At 35.8% G+C, this 19,575-nt stretch overlaps 1 protein-coding gene across 5 annotated transcripts in view; it reads left to right on the top strand.

Annotated features, from left to right (window-relative positions):
• SPAG16 (sperm associated antigen 16) overlaps positions 1–19,575 on the top strand; it is a 1,051,960-nt gene that overhangs the window by 491,092 nt on the left and 541,293 nt on the right. For all 5 annotated transcript variants that reach the window (XM_082691166.1, XM_082691165.1, XM_082691169.1 and 2 more), the window contains one exon: positions 11,673–11,816. In XM_082691166.1, the coding sequence (XP_082547292.1) occupies positions 11,673–11,816 (144 nt within the window). The remainder of the gene's footprint in view (positions 1–11,672; positions 11,817–19,575) is intronic.

The raw sequence follows: 19,575 nt of genomic DNA, 5'->3' as shown, positions 1-19,575 counted from the left end.
AAATGTTCTAGAATAAGAGTCTTTTTATTAATACATTTGCGATTTTGTGTTCAGAATTGTCAGTGCCTAAGTTTACCCAAAATTAAGTATTTCCTGTGATTATCTGTCCACACCACTCTTTTCTCCCCTTCAGTTTGAATTTTGCTTTAATGCATTAACAATATTGATAAAGGTGTGAGGGGAGGGATGTGGAAGCAACTGATCTGTTGTATAAGAGGATGAGAAGATTCAAATAGAATTGTAATAAAATAACTGAGGTTATTAAATCAGATGAAGTTCTGCAGGTCACTGAAACCTTAAATTGAGGAGAGATAAAACAGTGCACAAGAACACAGAATCTTAAACTCTTAGGCATTCTTATACCTACATGAGTGAAGTAAATAAAGGACAACTAGACACAGAGGAAGCTTGAATAAGCAAGATGAAGGGTTTGATAAACACTGCAGCAAACACTTATTACCACCCACCTCTGGTTGCTCTTATAGTGAGTTTCTTTTCCTTGCTAAGGACAATATAAAAAAAACAAAGTGTTAAAACATAAGTGTTAAAACACACATGTACATATAATGCCAAAAGTAGGTGGAGGCAGAGACACATTGCACAGGGAAGCTTTGAGTAATTTCTTTTAAAAGATTTTATTTATTTATTTGACAGAGATCACAAGTAGGCAGAGAGGCAGGCAGAGAGAGAGAGTGGGAAGCAGTTTCCCTGCTGAGCAGAGATCCTGATGCGGGGCTCGATCCCAGGACCCTGAGATCATGACCTGAGCCGAAGGCAGAGGTTCTAACCCACTGAGCCACCAGACACCCAGCTTTGAATAATTTTAAGAGAGTCTCTGCTGCAGACATTGAATGTTACATAAAGAAAGTAATTTGAGTTATTTAAAAAAGAAGAGTTGATTAAACTGTGTGCTTCAGAGAACTGAGGATGGTACATAACTTTTATTTCTTTCACTGAACTGGTCAAAGTCAAGGTAGATAATAAATCATAGAATTGAGTGCAGTTGCTCTGATTGCAGTATTGGGCTGGGTAAAGACAAGGGCCAGCGCCTCCCTGAGATTGCAGCAGGTTGCTGCTGGGATTGCTCTCCCTGTCCCCTTTTCTTACCTAAAGTGGGCAGTTGGATATAGAAGTAGCCAATATATGATATGTCTTCATTTTTGTTTCTGTCACGTGGAAAGGAATATGTCAGCAGCATTTACGATGCAGAGACAAATTCATGGGAATAAAAGATACAACAGCACCCTACTGTATGGCAAATTATCAGGACCCTTTTCCCGTCTGTTCCTTGTTTCTCTTAACCTGTCATTGTTTGGACCTATTTCTGTCTACCTCATTCTCTCTTTAGGATTCAAGCCCCACCATTTTATGTGTTGATCATTTCTCACTTGGTTCCAATTGGCCACCGACTTCCACCCTGTGAACTTGTGTTTTTCATTGTATCCATTACTCCTGGCTCTATACATCTGGTTGCCAACCCCGAATTGAACTTGCTTGTGCTTTCTACATAGCTTTATTGAGATGTTTTTATAACTGAATTTTACTCTCGTTTCTTCATCATCCCCTACTCACTGGAAACTGATCAGGAGCTAACTCACTGCAGCTCCTCAGCTTCCCCTCTAATATCCTCAGCTACATACAGCGAGTACCAGACTCAGAGATGGTGGCCTCTCTTGTCCCCATCACTCTTGCCACATGATCTCTGACATAAAATGAGACCTGCACGCGTTTTGATCTAGAAATCAGATGTTAGAATGATCTATGTAACCTAGGATAATTTCAAAATGTTCCTCAAATTCCAAAATGTATTTGTAAGAAAAAGTACTGAATTTTACTGAGCTTTCTTCAATATTAAATCAATCATAAATAACTGCTTTTGGCTTTCTAATGTATTTATCAAATAGGGACCAAAAAATGTGTCATTAGTTAAATATCATAATCTTTATCCTGGCTTGGTGGTTTCTAACAAATTTGGCTATATTCAGAACAGAATTCTGTACCATAGTATGTAAATTTACCTTAATCCCTTGTCTTAAGTAGTAATACTTCCAATTACTCCTTGATTATATATCTAGGTTATATTTTTAAATTTCCTCCTGGAAAAGAGATTTTGTGATAGAGCTCTTACCATGGGAATGTTTGACTGTAGCTTAAAAAAGCATCTACTCGGTGTCACTAATATACTAAGATGTAAAATGGAAAATTTTTATATTCATAGCTACACAGAGTTCTTGTAAATTGCTGAAACATGAAATAACCAAATAAACTTTATTATTGAAATGGGTTTCTTAAGAACATAAATGTGTAATGTAACTTTCAAACCTGTTAAACCATAAAGAACTACAGCGATTTCATAATAGGAAGCACAGTGTGTATAAAACTATGTAGCATAAAATGTTCAGCTGCTGAAGTAACAGGAAAGTTCCAGGAGGTATTTTCATAAATCTGGAAACAGTTAACCTGTTTTAATGATCTCCTTCATTCCATATACCTGACTAGCAGGGCCTGGCTTTCTTTGCCTTTGGAGTTTATAAATTTAATATAGTTAAGTATGTATTTTGAAATAGTCTTTCATATATTTGAAAGTTCAACAACTTTTGGAGAAAATGGAATGGTATTATTCAGATTGAAAGTATCTCTTTCTAAGATATGTTTTATTTGGTAAGTAAAACAAGAGTAAAGTGAAGGAGACAGAATAAATGACATCACATTTTTTTTATGTGAAGCAGAGACATAATAAATTTAAATGGCTTTTATTCAATGCTACTGATCCCCATGCCTTAAGAATTTTCTTCTTGAAAGATATTTGGGAAATGGCCCCCCTTACGTACTGACCAGAGTTGGCACAATCTCCACTCTGTGAAATATAGATATCCAACTGCCCAACTGGTTTTCAAAGCTTATTAGACTGCATATTTGCATATATGTTGACTTTTCATAAATGACCTTTGAGTTGAATATCAGTGGAAAATGTTTACCTTTGCATATGTATTTGCATAAGTTTTTCATAATAAAACAAATCTACGAATCTCAATGGAACATATACTAGTTTATAGACATTAGTATAACAAAAATAGTATTATGCTTATTTATAAGCAGCTGATTTAGTTTAATTAATATTAGCTAAGATTGGATTTTAAACTGAAATCTTTCCCTAGAAAACTGATTAGATTTGAAATTAAACTAATACTTTAGTTTAATAATATACATTTGTGGGCACTTGGGTGGCTCAGTGGGTTAAGCCTCTGCCTTTGGCTCAGGCCATGATCTCAGGGTCCTGGGATCAAGCCCTGCATCAGCAGGGAGCCTGCTTCCCCCTCTCTCTCTGCCTGCCTCTCTGCCTACTTATGATCTCTGTCAAATTAATAAATAAAATCTTAAAAAAAAATAAAAATATACATTTGTGCCATGTAATTCAAATAAAACAAAGATTTTGGGAAGTTGTATTGAACTGCTTCTTCACACTGGACGAGAAAAGCTAGACAATTTACGTCTTGTTAAAAAGGATTTGCGTTTAGTCTATGAGCTCCTTATATGTGTGATGTTACATAAAGTGTATTTGACTTTGTTCTTTTGGTATATGGCCTTTTGAATATCTATTGTGCAAGCAAAGTCCCTGGTGAAGGCCTTTCACCACTGATGACCCAGAACACACACCCAGCCCTCCCTGCCTCTTACCTGTTGATGGCTGGATTAGCACTACTAGCCAGGGAGCAGGACAAAGGGAAGACTATTTGGTATGCCACATACTCCAAATTTATTGTACATATAAAGTTGAAAGAATGTTGAAGAAGAAAAATTAAAAAAAAAAGAATTTAGCTTTTCTGGCTACCTCCCAGGGCATTGTTAATAAATCCATAAACTATGAAAATGTCTCACCTATTTAGTAAAAATGAAAGGAAGATGCTACTTTCCAGACCTTGACAATATAAATCTGACTTTGCTTTGAATAAACTCCATGATATCACAGTTTTTAAACTTAAAGCAACTGGGAAGTATTAAGATTTTTTTTTTAATTTTTTATTTTTTATAAACATATATTTTTATCCCCAGGGGTACAGGTCTGTGAATCACCAGGTTTACACATTTCACAGCACTCATCATAGCACATACCCTCCCCAATGTCCATATGACATTTTCTTAGCTGACTTCTGAAAGTGAATGTGACTCGATATCGTATTTTGACAGATTTCTAATTGTTTTGTGCACATATTTGTTTTATGACTTTTGTTCCATTTTACTTTGGCATTTTTAAGGTACATTTAATTACTTAATATCCTTTATTGATGAGAATAACTATGGGCTGACTCTTTCTAAAGATAATGGTGAAACTGTTAATATAGTAAAGTGATATCTGTCATAATAATGAGGAGCTATCTGTTAACTTGATCTAAGGCCATTATTCTTAGGTTACTGCTGTAGACTTCTAGCTAAATGTCCTGGTTTCTTCTCTTGCTCTTTCTTTTCTTATTTTCCATGTAACAGCTAGAGAGAGCTTTTGAGTACTTCCCAACCATATACCACTCTCCTACTTAAAGCCATTCAGTGATCGTAGGATAAACTTTTCTCTTCTTTTCTTAGCCTATATCTGGTTCTTGTCTTTATACTGTTCCTCACCCACCTTCAACACAGTCCTCCTTGCTGTTCTCTGCAGTCACTCTGACCTTCCTTCTGTCCATTGAATACATCAACTCCTTTCAGCCAAGTGCTTTTACACATGCAGTCACCAGTACCTGCTTCTAAATCATCCTAAAGATGTCTCTTCCTTCTTGCCATTCTGATTTCAGCTTCTTGCCATTCTGATGTCACATCTTGATCAAACGGACTCCCTTAACCACCTCATCAAAACTAACATTCACTCCCCAAATCATTGCCATATCACTTTGTTATGTTTTTCTCATAGCTGAATTATTTTGTTCAGTTATTTTATTGTTACTGTTTCCCACCATTCACATGTAAATGAGTGAAGTAATGTGGGTGATGCCCCTGTCTGTTTTGCATACTGCATCATAGGCTCTTAATACATATTTGTCAAAAGAGTGAAAAGAAAGTGGCACATTAGAGTGCTTTGTAAATCCTGAAGCATATCCAATTATAAGATGCAATTATTGGCTGAGTAACAGTGAGACAAGTCTTTTATATATATTTGTCCTGGTAAGCTGGATAAAAACATGTGTGAGTGTGTGCTGTCCTTAAGAATAAGTAAATAAGCGGTCACCCAAAGTTTATGGGGCACACATTTTGATATTGATTCCTTTTCAAACTACGGTGCATCTTCTATGTTGGAAATAATTAGAGCCTGTGAACTGAAGTGAAGGAAACGTTTACAATGCTGAATAACCTAAAATGTAGACAGGGATATCTAATTAGTCTTTCCTGTGACAATCTTTTTTTGGATTAATATTCTTCTCTTTGAAAAGTCTAACAGTGGTGCTTATGTCACCGACTCTACTGATAATTAATAGTGTTCTCCATACACCTACACATATTCCTTCCCAAATATTCTTGTGTAATGCCACTACTGGAAAGAACAATTTCAATTAGAGAGGAGAGCTTTTGAAGTATATATCATGTGGTCTTTTATAAGGAATATGTCCTATTATAAAAGAAAAATCTCCTACAGAACATAATACTTTATGTAACTTGCCTGGGATATTGTTTAACAAAACATTTTATGGATACTTCATCAGAACATGACTTAATGAAGAAGCAGGACTAGCATTCATCCACAATTTTTTCTTTTTTTAAATCCCTAAGATGTTTTCCTGTACTATTTCCACCTTAGTCACAAGCTTATTAACTTGGGAATGAGGTGACAGGGCCTTTGTCTTTGAATCTTGTAATTATAATTAATAGTAACTTAAAAGAGAAGCAGAAAGCTTATATTCAAAGTTTAAAGTAAAATGACTTTGTGGCACTTAGGGTAGGTGCCAGGAAGATATTAAGTAAGAGCTCATTATTCTTATTAATTAGAACTTCAGGAAGACAACTTTGAGAAGCAAAGTCATTTTATGGTTATGAGAGGGACACCTATTTGTGGACAGAGCTTGGGGAGAGGAACTGTACTGTTCTTATCTGAGGATGCGGAGGGCCTAGCAGAGGCTTTCCCAGATGACCCACAACTACTTTGTGCCAGTTAGATATGTGAAGACAGAGATAAGGAGTCAGTGTACACATACTATCTACTGTTTCCCTCAATGCATTTCTAAAAGTCATGTCATGAAATAAACAACCACAAAACTGCATTGTTTACTTGTGCAAGTATTATATGTGGGGGCTACATTTTCACCAGATGATTTAACATCAAATAAACCCCAGCAATGGCCAATGTCTGCCAAAGCCATATGGAAACATCATTTCTAAATATCTACAATTTTAAGTACTGATTATACTAGCCATGTTCTTTAAAATAAGCATTATGGTTTATAGAAGTTAACTGCATGAAGGGGTAGGTTATAACAATGTACAGTAGTTTTGAATAATAATAATAGCTAACTTCAGTGGAGAGACCATGTTCAGATATTGTTTCAACCACTTTACATATATCAGCTTATTTTAGCCTCACAACACCTCTATGAATGAGATTTGTAATTCCCTCCTTTTCACAAATATGGAAACTGAGACTGAGAGGTTATACAATGTAATTAGCTACTAAGGAATTTGTAGGCCCATATTCAAATCTAGGCATGCTGGCCTCAGGGATTCTGTCTGTGCTGTGATAGTGTTCACTGAGTTCATTACTTGCCGGCCACTATCCTAAGTCCCGTACATGCATTTACTTAGTTAATTCTCAAAACAAATCTATGAGGTCAATACTATATTCTTCCCATTTTTCAGATGAGGAAACTGAGGAAAAAGCTAGTGAAGTGACTGAACCTGGGGATGCCTAGCAAGTAAACACTGGAGCAAGAGTTCAAACTCACATCTTACTCTGGAGCCTACTCGCTTAAACACTAGGCTACTTCATGCCGGGCAAATGCTTTACATTAGGATCAGGCAACTAGACAAACTAGGGCCCAAAAGTAGGTTTTGCTGAATAAAGTTTCACGGAAACACAGCCTTGCTTATTCATTTATGTTTTGTTTATTGCTACTTTCATTCTACAATGGCAGAGTGGAGTGGTTAGAGCAGAGACCATATGGTTCATGAGCCTAAAATATTTACTCTCTGGACCTTTAGAGTAAAAGTTATCCAACATCTGCTTTAGATCATAAGCACTTCTTTCTCAGTCGTTGTTCATTCATTCCCTACCACTCTGAACCTAGCCAGTGTCCAATTTCCAGAAAATAACAAATGACAGTAACTAAAGCCTTTCAAACATCATTAGAAAATGACAAAAAAAAAAAAAAAAAAAAAGTTTGATAGAAACTTCAAGGTGCATCTCCATAGATTTTTTAGATAGAAATAAGACAACATTTAGAGTTGGATTCTGCCCCATTGTCATCTAAAAAAAGAAAAGGCAGTTGAGGTTCTCAGTTCGCTCTACTAAGAGACGGGGCTTCTGGAGACAGTCTGCTTATATTCATGTCCTCACTCTGCCAGTTCCTGGCTTCATGACCTTGAGCAGATCCCTTAACCTGTATGTGTACCAGTTCCCTGAGCTACAAGATGGATATAATAGTAGACTCACCTAGCTCCTCAGGGCATTATGAGCATAAATGAGTTAATGATGTTAACATAATGAGTTAATAATTTTGTTATCAGAAACTGACTCATTATTTCTCCTGCTCTTCAACTTCTTCAAAAGAATGATTCAGAGATAACCAGAATGATAAAAGTTGAATATACTTGGAAAATTTTCAATGAATTAAAAGCCTATGGAATCAATGCTTACTAAAATACCCTTCTACATTTTTCTTTATGGAATGTTATATGAAAATAGGTAGATAAAAACTCAATGTCGGGGCGCCTGGGTGGCTCAGTGGGTTAAGCCGCTGCCTTCGGCTCAGGTCATGATCTCAGGGTCCTGGGATCGAGTCCCGCATCGGGCTCTCTGCTCAGCAGGGAGCCTGCTTCCCTCTCTCTCTCTCTGCCTCCCTCTCCATCTACTTGTGATTTCTCTCTGTCAAATAAATAAATAAAATCTTAAAAAAAAACAACAACAACTCAATGCCCTCTGACATCTTGAAGCACAATACAAGGCTCATAATAGTAGCACAAGAGAAGATATTTAATAAAGATCTTAGTAAGTGCAACATATAATACATTAGGACAGAGGCCTAATGCAGACAGGACTGTTAGAGAATGCTACTCCCCTGGTTTCCCCTGCAGCACCAGAGCATTTTAATTGTAAATGATAGGGTCCACCAAAGCCTTTAAGACACTCACAGTCAAGTGGTACCCAGCTTTGATATATACCTTGACAGTTCCTAGATGAGTTTTTTAACTTGATATTAAAGATTTTTTTTTTTTTGACAGAGATTTCAAGTAGGCAGAGGGGCAGAGAGAGAGAGAGAGAGAGAGAGAGAGGAGGAAGCAGGCTCTCCGCTGAGCAGGACCCTGGGATCATGACCTGAGCCATAAGGCAGAGCTTTAACCCACCCAGCCACCTAGGCCCCCCTAACTCGGTGTTAATAGTGACTAAATGACTTCAGAATTTATGGGAAATGATAATATCACCAATTTCTGTAATAGGGATTGTTGATGTTTAAAATATACACATATAAATAATAAACTATGAAAGACTAATACTAAGTAGAAGTTGTGAAAATCATGAGCCCCAGAATCATGAGACTATCATAAGTTCAAAGCCAGCATCCATCCATTACTGAATGTGAACTTGAACAACCTATATAATATCTCAATCTCTTGTTCACTTAGTTGTAAAATAACAAAACTTACAGCACCGATGTCAGTCACTCAGATACTTCACACACGTTTATGGAAGAGCTCCTATGCATGTGCCAGCCACTGTTGGGGCTGAGTGTATGACGGGTGCAATAACCTACTGCCCTCCTGAGCTTTAAGTCCACCTGTGAGAAGTAAACATTTAGTACAAATTCTGGTGCATACTCGGTTTTCAAGTAGTGCTAGATGTCATTACTGTTAACTAGTGAGGAAGAAGAGGAAGATTTCAGACACCACTGCCTCACAGTGGAGTTGGTAATAATACTGAACTCACGCATCTTGGAATTTTTTCTGGTCCATGGCCCCTACCTTGTGTTCACAATCTTGATCTTCCACACAGAGTGATCTGAGTTGGAATTTGCTACTCTTGACTAGGGGTCTTTATCACTATGACGCCATCTTTGCAGATATACTTACTGAATGATTAATTCAATAACAAGTATTGATTGATTGATTATTATGAAACATTCTCATCTGTGTATTCTGGGTATATTTCTGTTCACTTAAAGACCATTTCATAGGTGGGCGTTCCTAGGTGGCTCAGTTGGTTAAGTGATTGACTCTTGGTTTTGGCTCAGGTCATGTTCTCACAGTCCTGGTACCTAGCCCTATGTCTGGCTCCCTGCTCAGCAGAGGGTCTGCTTCTCCTCTCCCTCTCCATCTACCCCTCCCTCTGCTCATGTACTCTCTTTCTTTCTCTCAAATAAACAAATAAATAAATATTTTTAAAAAGACCAATTCATGGATGAAGTAACACATATTCTTTAAAAAATAGGATACTGTGTTTGATTGAAATTTGTCCAGAATAATTAGAAGAAAACTCATTTATAGATGAGATATATTTAAAAAGAAAAAAAAGAATTATTATTAGAAAAGGTATATATGAGCAAAGAAACCAGAGATTGTGATGATAGGATCAGACCATACAAAGTAGAAGCAGACACTCCAGGTGGTTTGGAGGAGGCCCCAAAGTGGAAGGGATCAGAAAAGTCTGGAAAAACACTTTCAAAACTGATTAACTACCAATGAGTGTGTGTTTATATTTTCTCTTTCACTTCTACAAATAGCTCCCCTCACAAAAGTCATTTTGGAAACTTATCTTTCAAAGTCCGTAAAGACATCAGTGATTTTAGTTATCTTACTTAAAGAGGGTAATTTATCATCTAGCCAAGTGTGCACGTGTCTGCCAAGAAAGCTTCGAGCCAACATACATCATACTCAGTAGCTTCAAGGATTTGGTTTGCCTTCTTATATGTGTTTGAATATAGAATTCATTTCAATCTGACATTTTTTACCTCTCATCATATTTTTCTTCTAATTAAGTTCTATAAATGTATCCTCTACCACATTTGAGCTGTAATAAATTCCTTTCCTGAATTGGCCTTCTGAAAGTCACAAACCAACATTGTGATGAATTGCAAAATGACTAATTTCCCTCTTGTGTTTATTTTGAGCAGCAGAATGCTGGAGAAAAAAATGAGGCAGTGTTTCACTAGAAAGAAGGTCCTGCTTGTAGTGATTACATGCCTGTAAATTGAATATTTCCAACAGTGACCGACCACAGCAGATTTCCCAAAACTGTATAGGTCTAATGCAAGGACATAATTTTGCAGCCCCAAATTCTGGGATTTAATGGTATTGCTGGAAGGGGTCCATAATGAGGAAAATTTTGGTCTCATGTAAGCCTTGGAGTTAATGATGGAGGTGTGGGCTGAGACCATGATGTCATAGAGAAATTCATTTCCTGAATTCTATATTGCAGAAGAAAAGAACAAGGCCATTCATAGAATGGACTGCAGGAGAAATGAATGTGTAATTTTTATTTTTTAAGTCATTATTTGTTTTACTTCACTATATAGGCAAGTAGATGCATTATGTCTTTGATATGAGATGGCTGTGTTGAAATTGAACAATTTGTTGGTAATAAATAGGCTGGTATTTTAATAGGTGCTTAACATTGGGCACATTTGTTCCTATTACATTGTAAAGCATAGATGAAACTCTATATAAATAAGATTAAAGCATTGCCATAGGTAAAATATCAGGCATTAACCTTGTAGACTCTTGATTTTAGAATGGTTTAACTCCAATATTTAAATAGCCACAATGATCATAGCTCAGTTCAAATAATACTGCTTAATGTGTTAATCATTAATTTTACATACTTCTTTCTCATTTCCCTCTATGCCTTTATAGAGTGGGAATTGCCTTATGCATCCTGAATTCATTACCGTAATTTGTGTACTGTGCATTGACTGAAGCCAATTTAAGTGGCATATTAGCTTAGAATTTGAGCTTCTTCACTTTGTATAGATAGTGGGCCATGGAGTTAATGTTTCATTTATAGTATTTGTTATAGAGCTATGATAATGTGGTTATGATTCATGATCTTTTCCTGGATAATGCCTGATTTAAGATACACTGTAGTCTGAAAAGAATCTTGATTTTCTATAATAAGCATGGCTACTGGTCCAAATATCCTAACATTAAATTATCATTGGCATAACTTTTCCTCTGTAAAAGGAAAATCAGAATTATGGCTTTCAAGTCAGGATTAAGATATTCGCCTAACCAATCATCTTATTTTCCCAATGAGGAATCTGAGATCTAGCGAAGTTGGTTAGATTGATGGCTATCAGAAAAATGTAAGCATTAGAGCTATGGCGAGGATGTAGAACCTGGCTCTTCTGACTCCTGAGCCAACACTCTGCGAGCGGTCCTGCCTTGCTGAAATGGGATAACCACTGTCATTTCATTTATTCAAAATGTGGAACCATTTGCTCTCATCTCCCCATAACACTGTTTTCTTGTCTCTCCCTGTGCAGCATCATCATGCACCCCCGCAAAGACATCCTGGTCACCTGTGGGGAGGACCGCCTCTGGAAGTTGGTGGGGCTCCCCAAAGGCAACGTGCTTCTAACAGGATTCGGCCACACCGACTGGCTTTCCAACTGCTGCTTCCATCCTAGGTCAGTACACACAATTCCCTGAACCTGCCTACTCTCTCCGGGAACACACTTATTTACTGTTTTGTCACTCCACTGGCTTTTTTTTAAAACCACTTTATTGAGGGCACCTGGGTGACTCAGTGGGGTAAAGCTTCTGCCTTCAGCTCTGGTTATGATCCCAGGATCCTGGGATCGAGTCCCGCATCAGGCTCTCTGCTCAGCGGAGAGCCTGCTTCCCCCTCTCTCTCTGCCTGCCTCTCTGCCTACTTGTGACCTCTGTCTGTTAAGTAAATAAATAAAATCTTAAAAAAAAAATAGAAAAGAAAACACTTTATTCAAGTATGAATGACATACAAAAAATTGTGCAGAGGTAATGCATGAACCTTGGTAAGTTTGAAGTATTCATTTTTGAAATTACCACCACAATCTATGCCATAAATATACCTATTGTCCCCAAAAGTTTCCTCCCACCCACATTATTATTAATATTTATTATAAAATACTTAATGTAACATATGCCCTCTTAGAAATTTTTTTTTTTAATTTTTATTTTTTATAAACATATATTTTTATCCCCGGGGGTACAGGTCTGTGAATCACCAGGTTTACACACTTCACAGCACTCACCAAAGCACATACCCTCCCCAATGTCCATAATCCCACCCCCTTCTCCCAAACCCCCTCCCCCCAGAAACCCTCAGTTTGTTTTGTGAGATTAAGAGTCACTTATGGTTTGTCTCCCTCCCAATCCCATCTTGTTTCATTTATTCTTCTCCTACCCACTTAAGCCTCCATGTTGCATCACCACTTCCTCATATCAGGGAGATCATGTATACAATATTATTGACTCTATGTTATATAGTAGATCTCTAGGACTTAGTCTTCTTGTATAAATGAAAGTTTATACTTCGCTGGCTTTGATGTTGCTTTTCTCTCTGGACCCCCACACCCTCCACTGAATTTTGAGACATGTAGACAAATGCTTTTTTGGCTTTCATATATTGATGTTAGATTGACTGCTTTTGATATTTGGAGGATGTAAAAGTTAGTCCACATGCTGACACATTTAACAAAAGTAATCAGTATTCCAGGACAAGCAGTATTAGTGCTCTTTGTAGACACAAGCTCTGACAAGGCACATGGATTTCTAGTCAAGAGTACCTGCCAAGTGTTTACTTTGCTTCTGTTAATTTGCAGGTTTTCCTCTTAGAATTAAGTTATCTACCAAAAAGGATCAGAAGGCAGTGATGAATTTCTTTAAAAATTTAATGACACTCCAGATATTAAAGAGAACAAAGCAAAAGTGAAAGCTTCGAACCCTGTAATTATAGACTTCACTGTATTTTGATATTCAAAAGAGGCCAAGGGCACAGAAGTAAAGACATTGTTAAACACATAGATAAGTTTTTTTTTTCCTAGTGGCAGAAAGGTCTGCCCACACTTGTTCCTGGGGGTAACTCCTACCCCCAATCCTGACTGTAGTCTCTTGTTTATCATATTTAACATTTGTAAATACACTTGCATCTGGCTCTAACACTCTCTGGTCTAGGTACTCTTGGAGATTCATAGTTCTTGGTACAATTTCTAAACTATTCCATTGGAAAAGCTTGTTCTTAGGAGAACTCTATAGATCTATTTTCATGTTTTAAGAAAATTCCTTTACTTTTTCAACTCTTTGTCTTACTGAATGTCAATGAAATTAGATTGAATAAAAATAAATTGTTCAGAAATTTGTGAGTTAATAAGAAAAGTGAGCCAATGTATTTTAATTTTTGAAAAGCTCCTCCAAGTGTAATTTATTTGTAGTACTAGGTGTCTGAACTTAATTTTTAAACATGTAGTGCATTTCATATCTCGTATATAGATAAACAGATTCATGCCACTCCTCACCCCTTAGGAACATAAAGTCCATCTTGCTAGCAGAGACAAGGCAATTAGTAGTATAGTCTATTACTTTTGTAGCTGCTGGGCATGCTAATCAGATTTACATAATGCCCTGTTACCATGGCAGCCAGTGACTCAGAGATTTTTCTCGTTAGTGCTTGACCAGCACAAGGTCCTTTTAATAGATCTTCCTGTTTTCCCACTCAATTACTGAAATTAAAATGAGGTGAAATACATCATTATTCACTCATAATATGAATTTACATTCAGTACTTTCTTTGGCAGAATTGTAGTAAAATGCAGCTATACTCTTTTTTTTTTTCTAATGCATAGGATAAAAATAATGAGAAACAAATACATTTAACCTTAAATGTTTTTAAGTGAGAGATACTGAATAGCAACTGTTCTTTTTGTGGAATTAATGAAAAATGATAAATGATTATTAGAAACAAGAAAAAGTCTCTTATATTTGGGATAGAAATCGCAGTTATAGTCTTCTCAGAGTCATATGTGGGATCAGCTTGATTCTGCTCCCTTGGAAGAGGCTCAGAGTGGATACACTATATACTGGCACATACCTGATCCCTGTGCTTTTCATAAAAGAAAAGAAACTTGTATATTTTCTTTATTTAATTTGTAATTGTAGTTGTTCCTAAGTGTAACTAGGAACTATAACTTATATAAATTCCAGCGGGATGTCTTCCTGATTACTATGACATTCAATGCAGTGTCTCTTCGTCCACAATGACATAACCAAAATTTCTTTTGGAGGTCAATCCTATGTGATATGAGAGTGGTATACCCTGACTTACCCAAATTAGTCTTTGTTGTCCTATTTCCCTTGCCACAGTAGACCTCTTCAATGCATATGCAACAAATACAATGGTCATAGTAATATTACTATTAGGCAAAGAAGGATTGACAGATGAAAAAAATAAAATGAGAAGGTGACTTCTCATTTGAGGATTCAGATAATACGATGTGGAAACACATAAAGCAAAAGATCTGGTAAGTATAGGAAGATTCTGATGAAACCAGTCATCAGAGTCAAAGATTATCTCAGTTTTTAACCATGTAAACAAAATTACAATGGAACTAGAAGAATTAATAAACTAGTAAGCACATTTAATAGTATATGTTGAACTTCATACTTTGTGAAGAGAAAATATAGATTCTTTGAAATCATTTATTTTTAATTTCTTAAAACGTATAAATCTTACACCAAAAATTTAATGTAAATGAGTTCTTCAGAATAGAAGTTATACAATCTGTAATTTGTAAACAGGATTTAATAATAAAAGAAAATAAATCAATAGCTAAAATAAAATAAAACCTGCATTATTAAAAAGTGAATAAGTGAATATTGAGTCATAGAGGACTGTAAACTGTCACTACCTAGCTGGTAAAAATCACTACCACAATACTTACCAAATGTATGAGATGTAACCAAAGCTGTAGTCAGAGTAAAATTCATAGCTTTCCCCTAAAGATACAAATGTAGTGATCCAAAGGGGCACATGCACCCGAATGTTTATAGCAGCAATGTCCACAGTAGCCAAACTATGGAAAGAACCTAGATGTTCATCAACAGATGAATGGATCAATGCTTTATTATTAAATACACACCAAAGAAATGAAAATAAGTGAATTATAAATTTAAATGAAAAACCACAGCTGGTCAGCAAACTATAGAAAAGCAAAAGAATGAATAAATGAAAAATAGAAATTAAATTAGAATTTAAAAAGTGCATATGTATTGATCTAAAAGGTTTTTTGAGAAAAAATAGTAAAATAAGAAACTATAATAATATAAGTAGATACCAAAAAAAAAAAAAAAAACTGGTGGAAAAATAAAAGTGAGGAAACAAATAGAAACCTTCATGATTTGGGAGGAGTTAAAGCCACAGATGTTCATACACACACACACACACACACACACGTCTGGCTCTTTTGTTAAAATAATAGATTTCTATAAAAATAAACATTACCAACACTGAACCAATGGAATGGAAACTCAGAGTAGATTAATAGCAATGGAAAGGTAAAAGTTCTGGAAGTTTTACCTTGCATTCCCATGTTGAGCAGTTCTATTGGCTACGTTTTTAAAATTTTATTTAAAAAAATTAACTTTTAGACTCAAGGAATTCTTTGAGAACATGGAAAATAAGGAAATTTAATTATGGTTTTTAAAATATAGCAAAAACATAACTCTAAACTGAACAGATGTAGTCCCCCCCATAACTATAGGCCCATTTTACAATTGTGCAAATTTTTTTAAAAAGAGAAAGTAGAAAATGGAATTCAGTCATATGTTTTAAGAAATCAGGATACAATAACCAAATAAGATTTGTATTTGAGAAGTGTGGAGAACATAAGTGATTCAACTATGAGGACATTCTAGTATGTTATAATAGTAGATAAATATTGAAAATTACTTTAAAACAGTTGGGTAAAAATATAGCACCTGTACTTAAGACACATATGTTTGCAAATAATGTTTAGCCTCTTGTGTTGGAATTGACAAGGAGAGTGAATTTTTCCAAAAATCCACTTAGTTTCCAGTTGGGAAACTAAGAAAATCTGGTAGGGGAAGGTGGAATCTGGATGTCATGGAGTTAGATAGATCAAAAGAGGAATGGGTGCTTACAGGTAATAGGGCAAAGGGGGGGAAATAAACCTAGAATACCTAAAATACCTAAAATCATAGGAGTAAGTCCTGTCCAGGCTCTCATGTATCTGTGCAAGCTTAGTTACTTGTTGGTGTTTATTCTCAATAACTGTTAGGTACATATTTTTCTTCCCTTTAATGACAATGATTATTTTTTATTAAAACAGCTTGAACACTGGCATTTTCTAACATAATTTGTAACTTACAAAAGAAAACGTATGTGGAAAAGTTTTAATTATAAGCATTGGGCCAATATTATATAGCCTGTACAATCGATGGCATTTAGAAACTTTTGTCACAAAGGATCAGTCTCCCAAAGGCTGAATTGTTTCAAAGTAATACTATACGCATATTGATCATTACCATCAGTTGTCTACAGTGGACTTGATTTTGTTTGTCTCTAAGTTCCTTAGCAGGATTTGTGTATCAAGACAATTTTTAGGAATGACATGGGTAACTGATCACAGTAGAACTGGCTATTAGTACATATTTACCACTAGATGGCAATCATACATTGGGAAGGTAAGCACCCTCTGCATTTACAGGGTAGACTAAGGCACTAGCTGCGAAAGAGACTCATCAGTTAACTGAAAATGGTGAATGAGTGGAGCAATGCAGAGGATGTGCCCTGGCATTGCCTTTGCACTGTTGAAAGAGTAAAATGTATGATGCCACAAAGTAGAAGCCAAGCATACTTTGGTGCAAGTCAGACATCCTACTCTAAACCACTGACACATGGAATCAGCTTCAGTTGCTCATGTTAGAATCTTAGCTTCAGCTTTGCAAGTCCTGTCAGTTTTCTCATCTGTGAAGTGGGCATAATGATGATACTTACTTTGCAGGCTGATGGTGAAGGCTAAATGCTGTAGTATATTAAAAACACAAATACCATTGCTCGATACATGTGTGCTCAATAATTGTTATCTAATGTTATTTGTTATCCACTGATAGGTATTTTGAGAACTTAGAGATAACTCAAAACTTTTTATAAAGCTGGTAACCTTAAACACAGAGAGATAAGAAAGGAAGAGTATGCTGCTATGTCTGGGGCTCACCAAGCCCCATTAGAAAAACACTGTCAAACCATGTTTTATCGTGTCTGAAGTTCTTACCAAGTTAAACACCAAAACAATTATAAATTGAAAAATAAACCTAATTAGTGTGAAAAGATGTATGAATATCTACTCTTAGCACTTAAAAAACATAAATGTTTTTTTAAAACTTATACCATTAAATTTACCATATTTTGCTTTTAAAGAAGAAAGAAAGAATTTTGCATATTTTCTGTTTTTTAGGTTTCAGGTTGTGTTTTAGGATGAAAATTTCTTTTGGCCAGAAACACCAAAAACAAAAGCTTTTTAATTTTTTTTAATTTTGTTTTTGAGGAAAGTAAAGCATATAGTGTTTGACCTATATCCACAGGTATGTTTTATTGTTCTTGGTTTATTTAGACTAGCTTTGGGCAACTGAAACATAGAGTTGCATATCAATTTTCAGGTTAATATTAATAGATCAATGAAACACACACATTATGCTACTTTAATAATATACTATGCTACCTTAATAATATACTATTTACTCTTTTCCTATACCAGGGAACTATACAATGATAGTGAGGTAGTTTTGAGGTAAATACAATGTCCGGTTCTCTGATGCTTGGGGTTGCATTTTCTTTTGTATGCTCAGAGCTTATTACATGAAACAGCATGTATCTTCCCAAATATCTCCATAAAATGAAAGTATTTGGGATTAGTGGTTTAAATAATTTCAGAATGCTGCATTTTTTTCCCGAGTTCATTGCCTGAGGCAGAAATAGACCCGACAGTATCCTGTTATACATAACTTCTACCCTTATAAGCTGATTTATGAATTGTGAATAAGCAGGACTCTACAAAATCCCTCATACTCTCTCTTCCCTGTACAAATTATCTATTTATGTATTTATATGGTGCCTAAAACCCTAGTGTGAAAGCTCCTTGACAAGTATATCATGTAGTGTATTTTTTCTTTGTTTGTTTGTTTTTAAAGCATGAATAACCTTTTTATATACTGGAAACATGGAGTCAAGAGTTGAGATTTCAAAGCATAATGAAGAAGTCGATGTACAATTTTCATAAGAGTGTAATGTCCTGCTTCTTCCTGGGCTTTAAATGTAGATACTTTGATTTTTACCAAGTAGATTTCTACCAAGATAATTTTGAGATACACCTGTAAAATGATAATGGTCTACTTTATATTCTTTGAAGAGGTATATATTATGCTTTCCTTCTTAATACAGTAAGTCATCTTTGTGTGAAGGAGATAAGCTTTGGAAGTAATAGCACACTTATTTAATTCTTTTGTTCAATTTTAAAGTAGTATGTGATCCTCCTAGAGAAAAGTGTTAAGAAAATAAGTATTTGGGGCACTTGGGTGGCTCAGTTGGTTAAGCATAAGTTGGTTCTGACATAGAACATGGTCTCAGGGTTATGAGATCAAGCACTGCATCAGGCTCTGTGCTTTGTGGGGAGTTTGCTTGAGATTCTTTACCTCTCCCTCTGACCTTTCCACCTGCTTGTGTGCTCTCTCTGTCAAATAAATAAATACATCTGAAAGAAAGAAAGAAAGAAAGAAAGAAAGGAAGAAAGAAAGAAAGAAAAGGGAAAGAGAAAGAGAAAGAGAAAGAAAAGGAAGGAAGGAAGGAAGGAAGGAAGGAAGGAAGGAAGGAAGGAAGGAAGGAATTTATTTTGCACAGTGTCAGTGAAAAGTTGAAGACACTGTCCAATGGTTCTCCTCAGGTAAATGGCAGGATATGGTTCTACATAAGAAGCACTTCCTAAAGTCACACTTGTTTTCAAGTTGGGTATGAAAACAAAACAAAACAGTTGTATCATTTTATCTAATCTCTGATAGCCTAGTTGCTCATTTAAAAAAGGGGTTAACCTACTTTCTTAGGTTTACATGAAGGCTGCATGAGAACATTATTTAGAACACTTTGCTGTCTTGGGCTTAGAATAAGCATTTGGTAACAGTAGCATTGTTGGTATTCCATGGCAGATTTTTGCCTAGATCTGTTTTTTTGTTTTTCTTTTCTTTTTTTTTAAATAAACATATAATATATTTTAACCCCCAGGGTACAGGTATGTGAATCGCCAGGTTTACACACTTCACAGCACTCACCATAGCACATACCCTCCCCAATGTCCATAGCCCCACACCCCTTTCTCCCAAACCCCCTCCCCCCAGCAA

Source organism: Mustela nivalis (assembly GCF_964662115.1).
Source record: "Mustela nivalis genome assembly, chromosome: 11".
Lineage (NCBI taxonomy): Eukaryota > Metazoa > Chordata > Mammalia > Carnivora > Mustelidae > Mustela > Mustela nivalis.
Note: the sequence above shows the minus strand (reverse complement) of the source record. Positions and strands in the feature narration are given on the sequence as shown.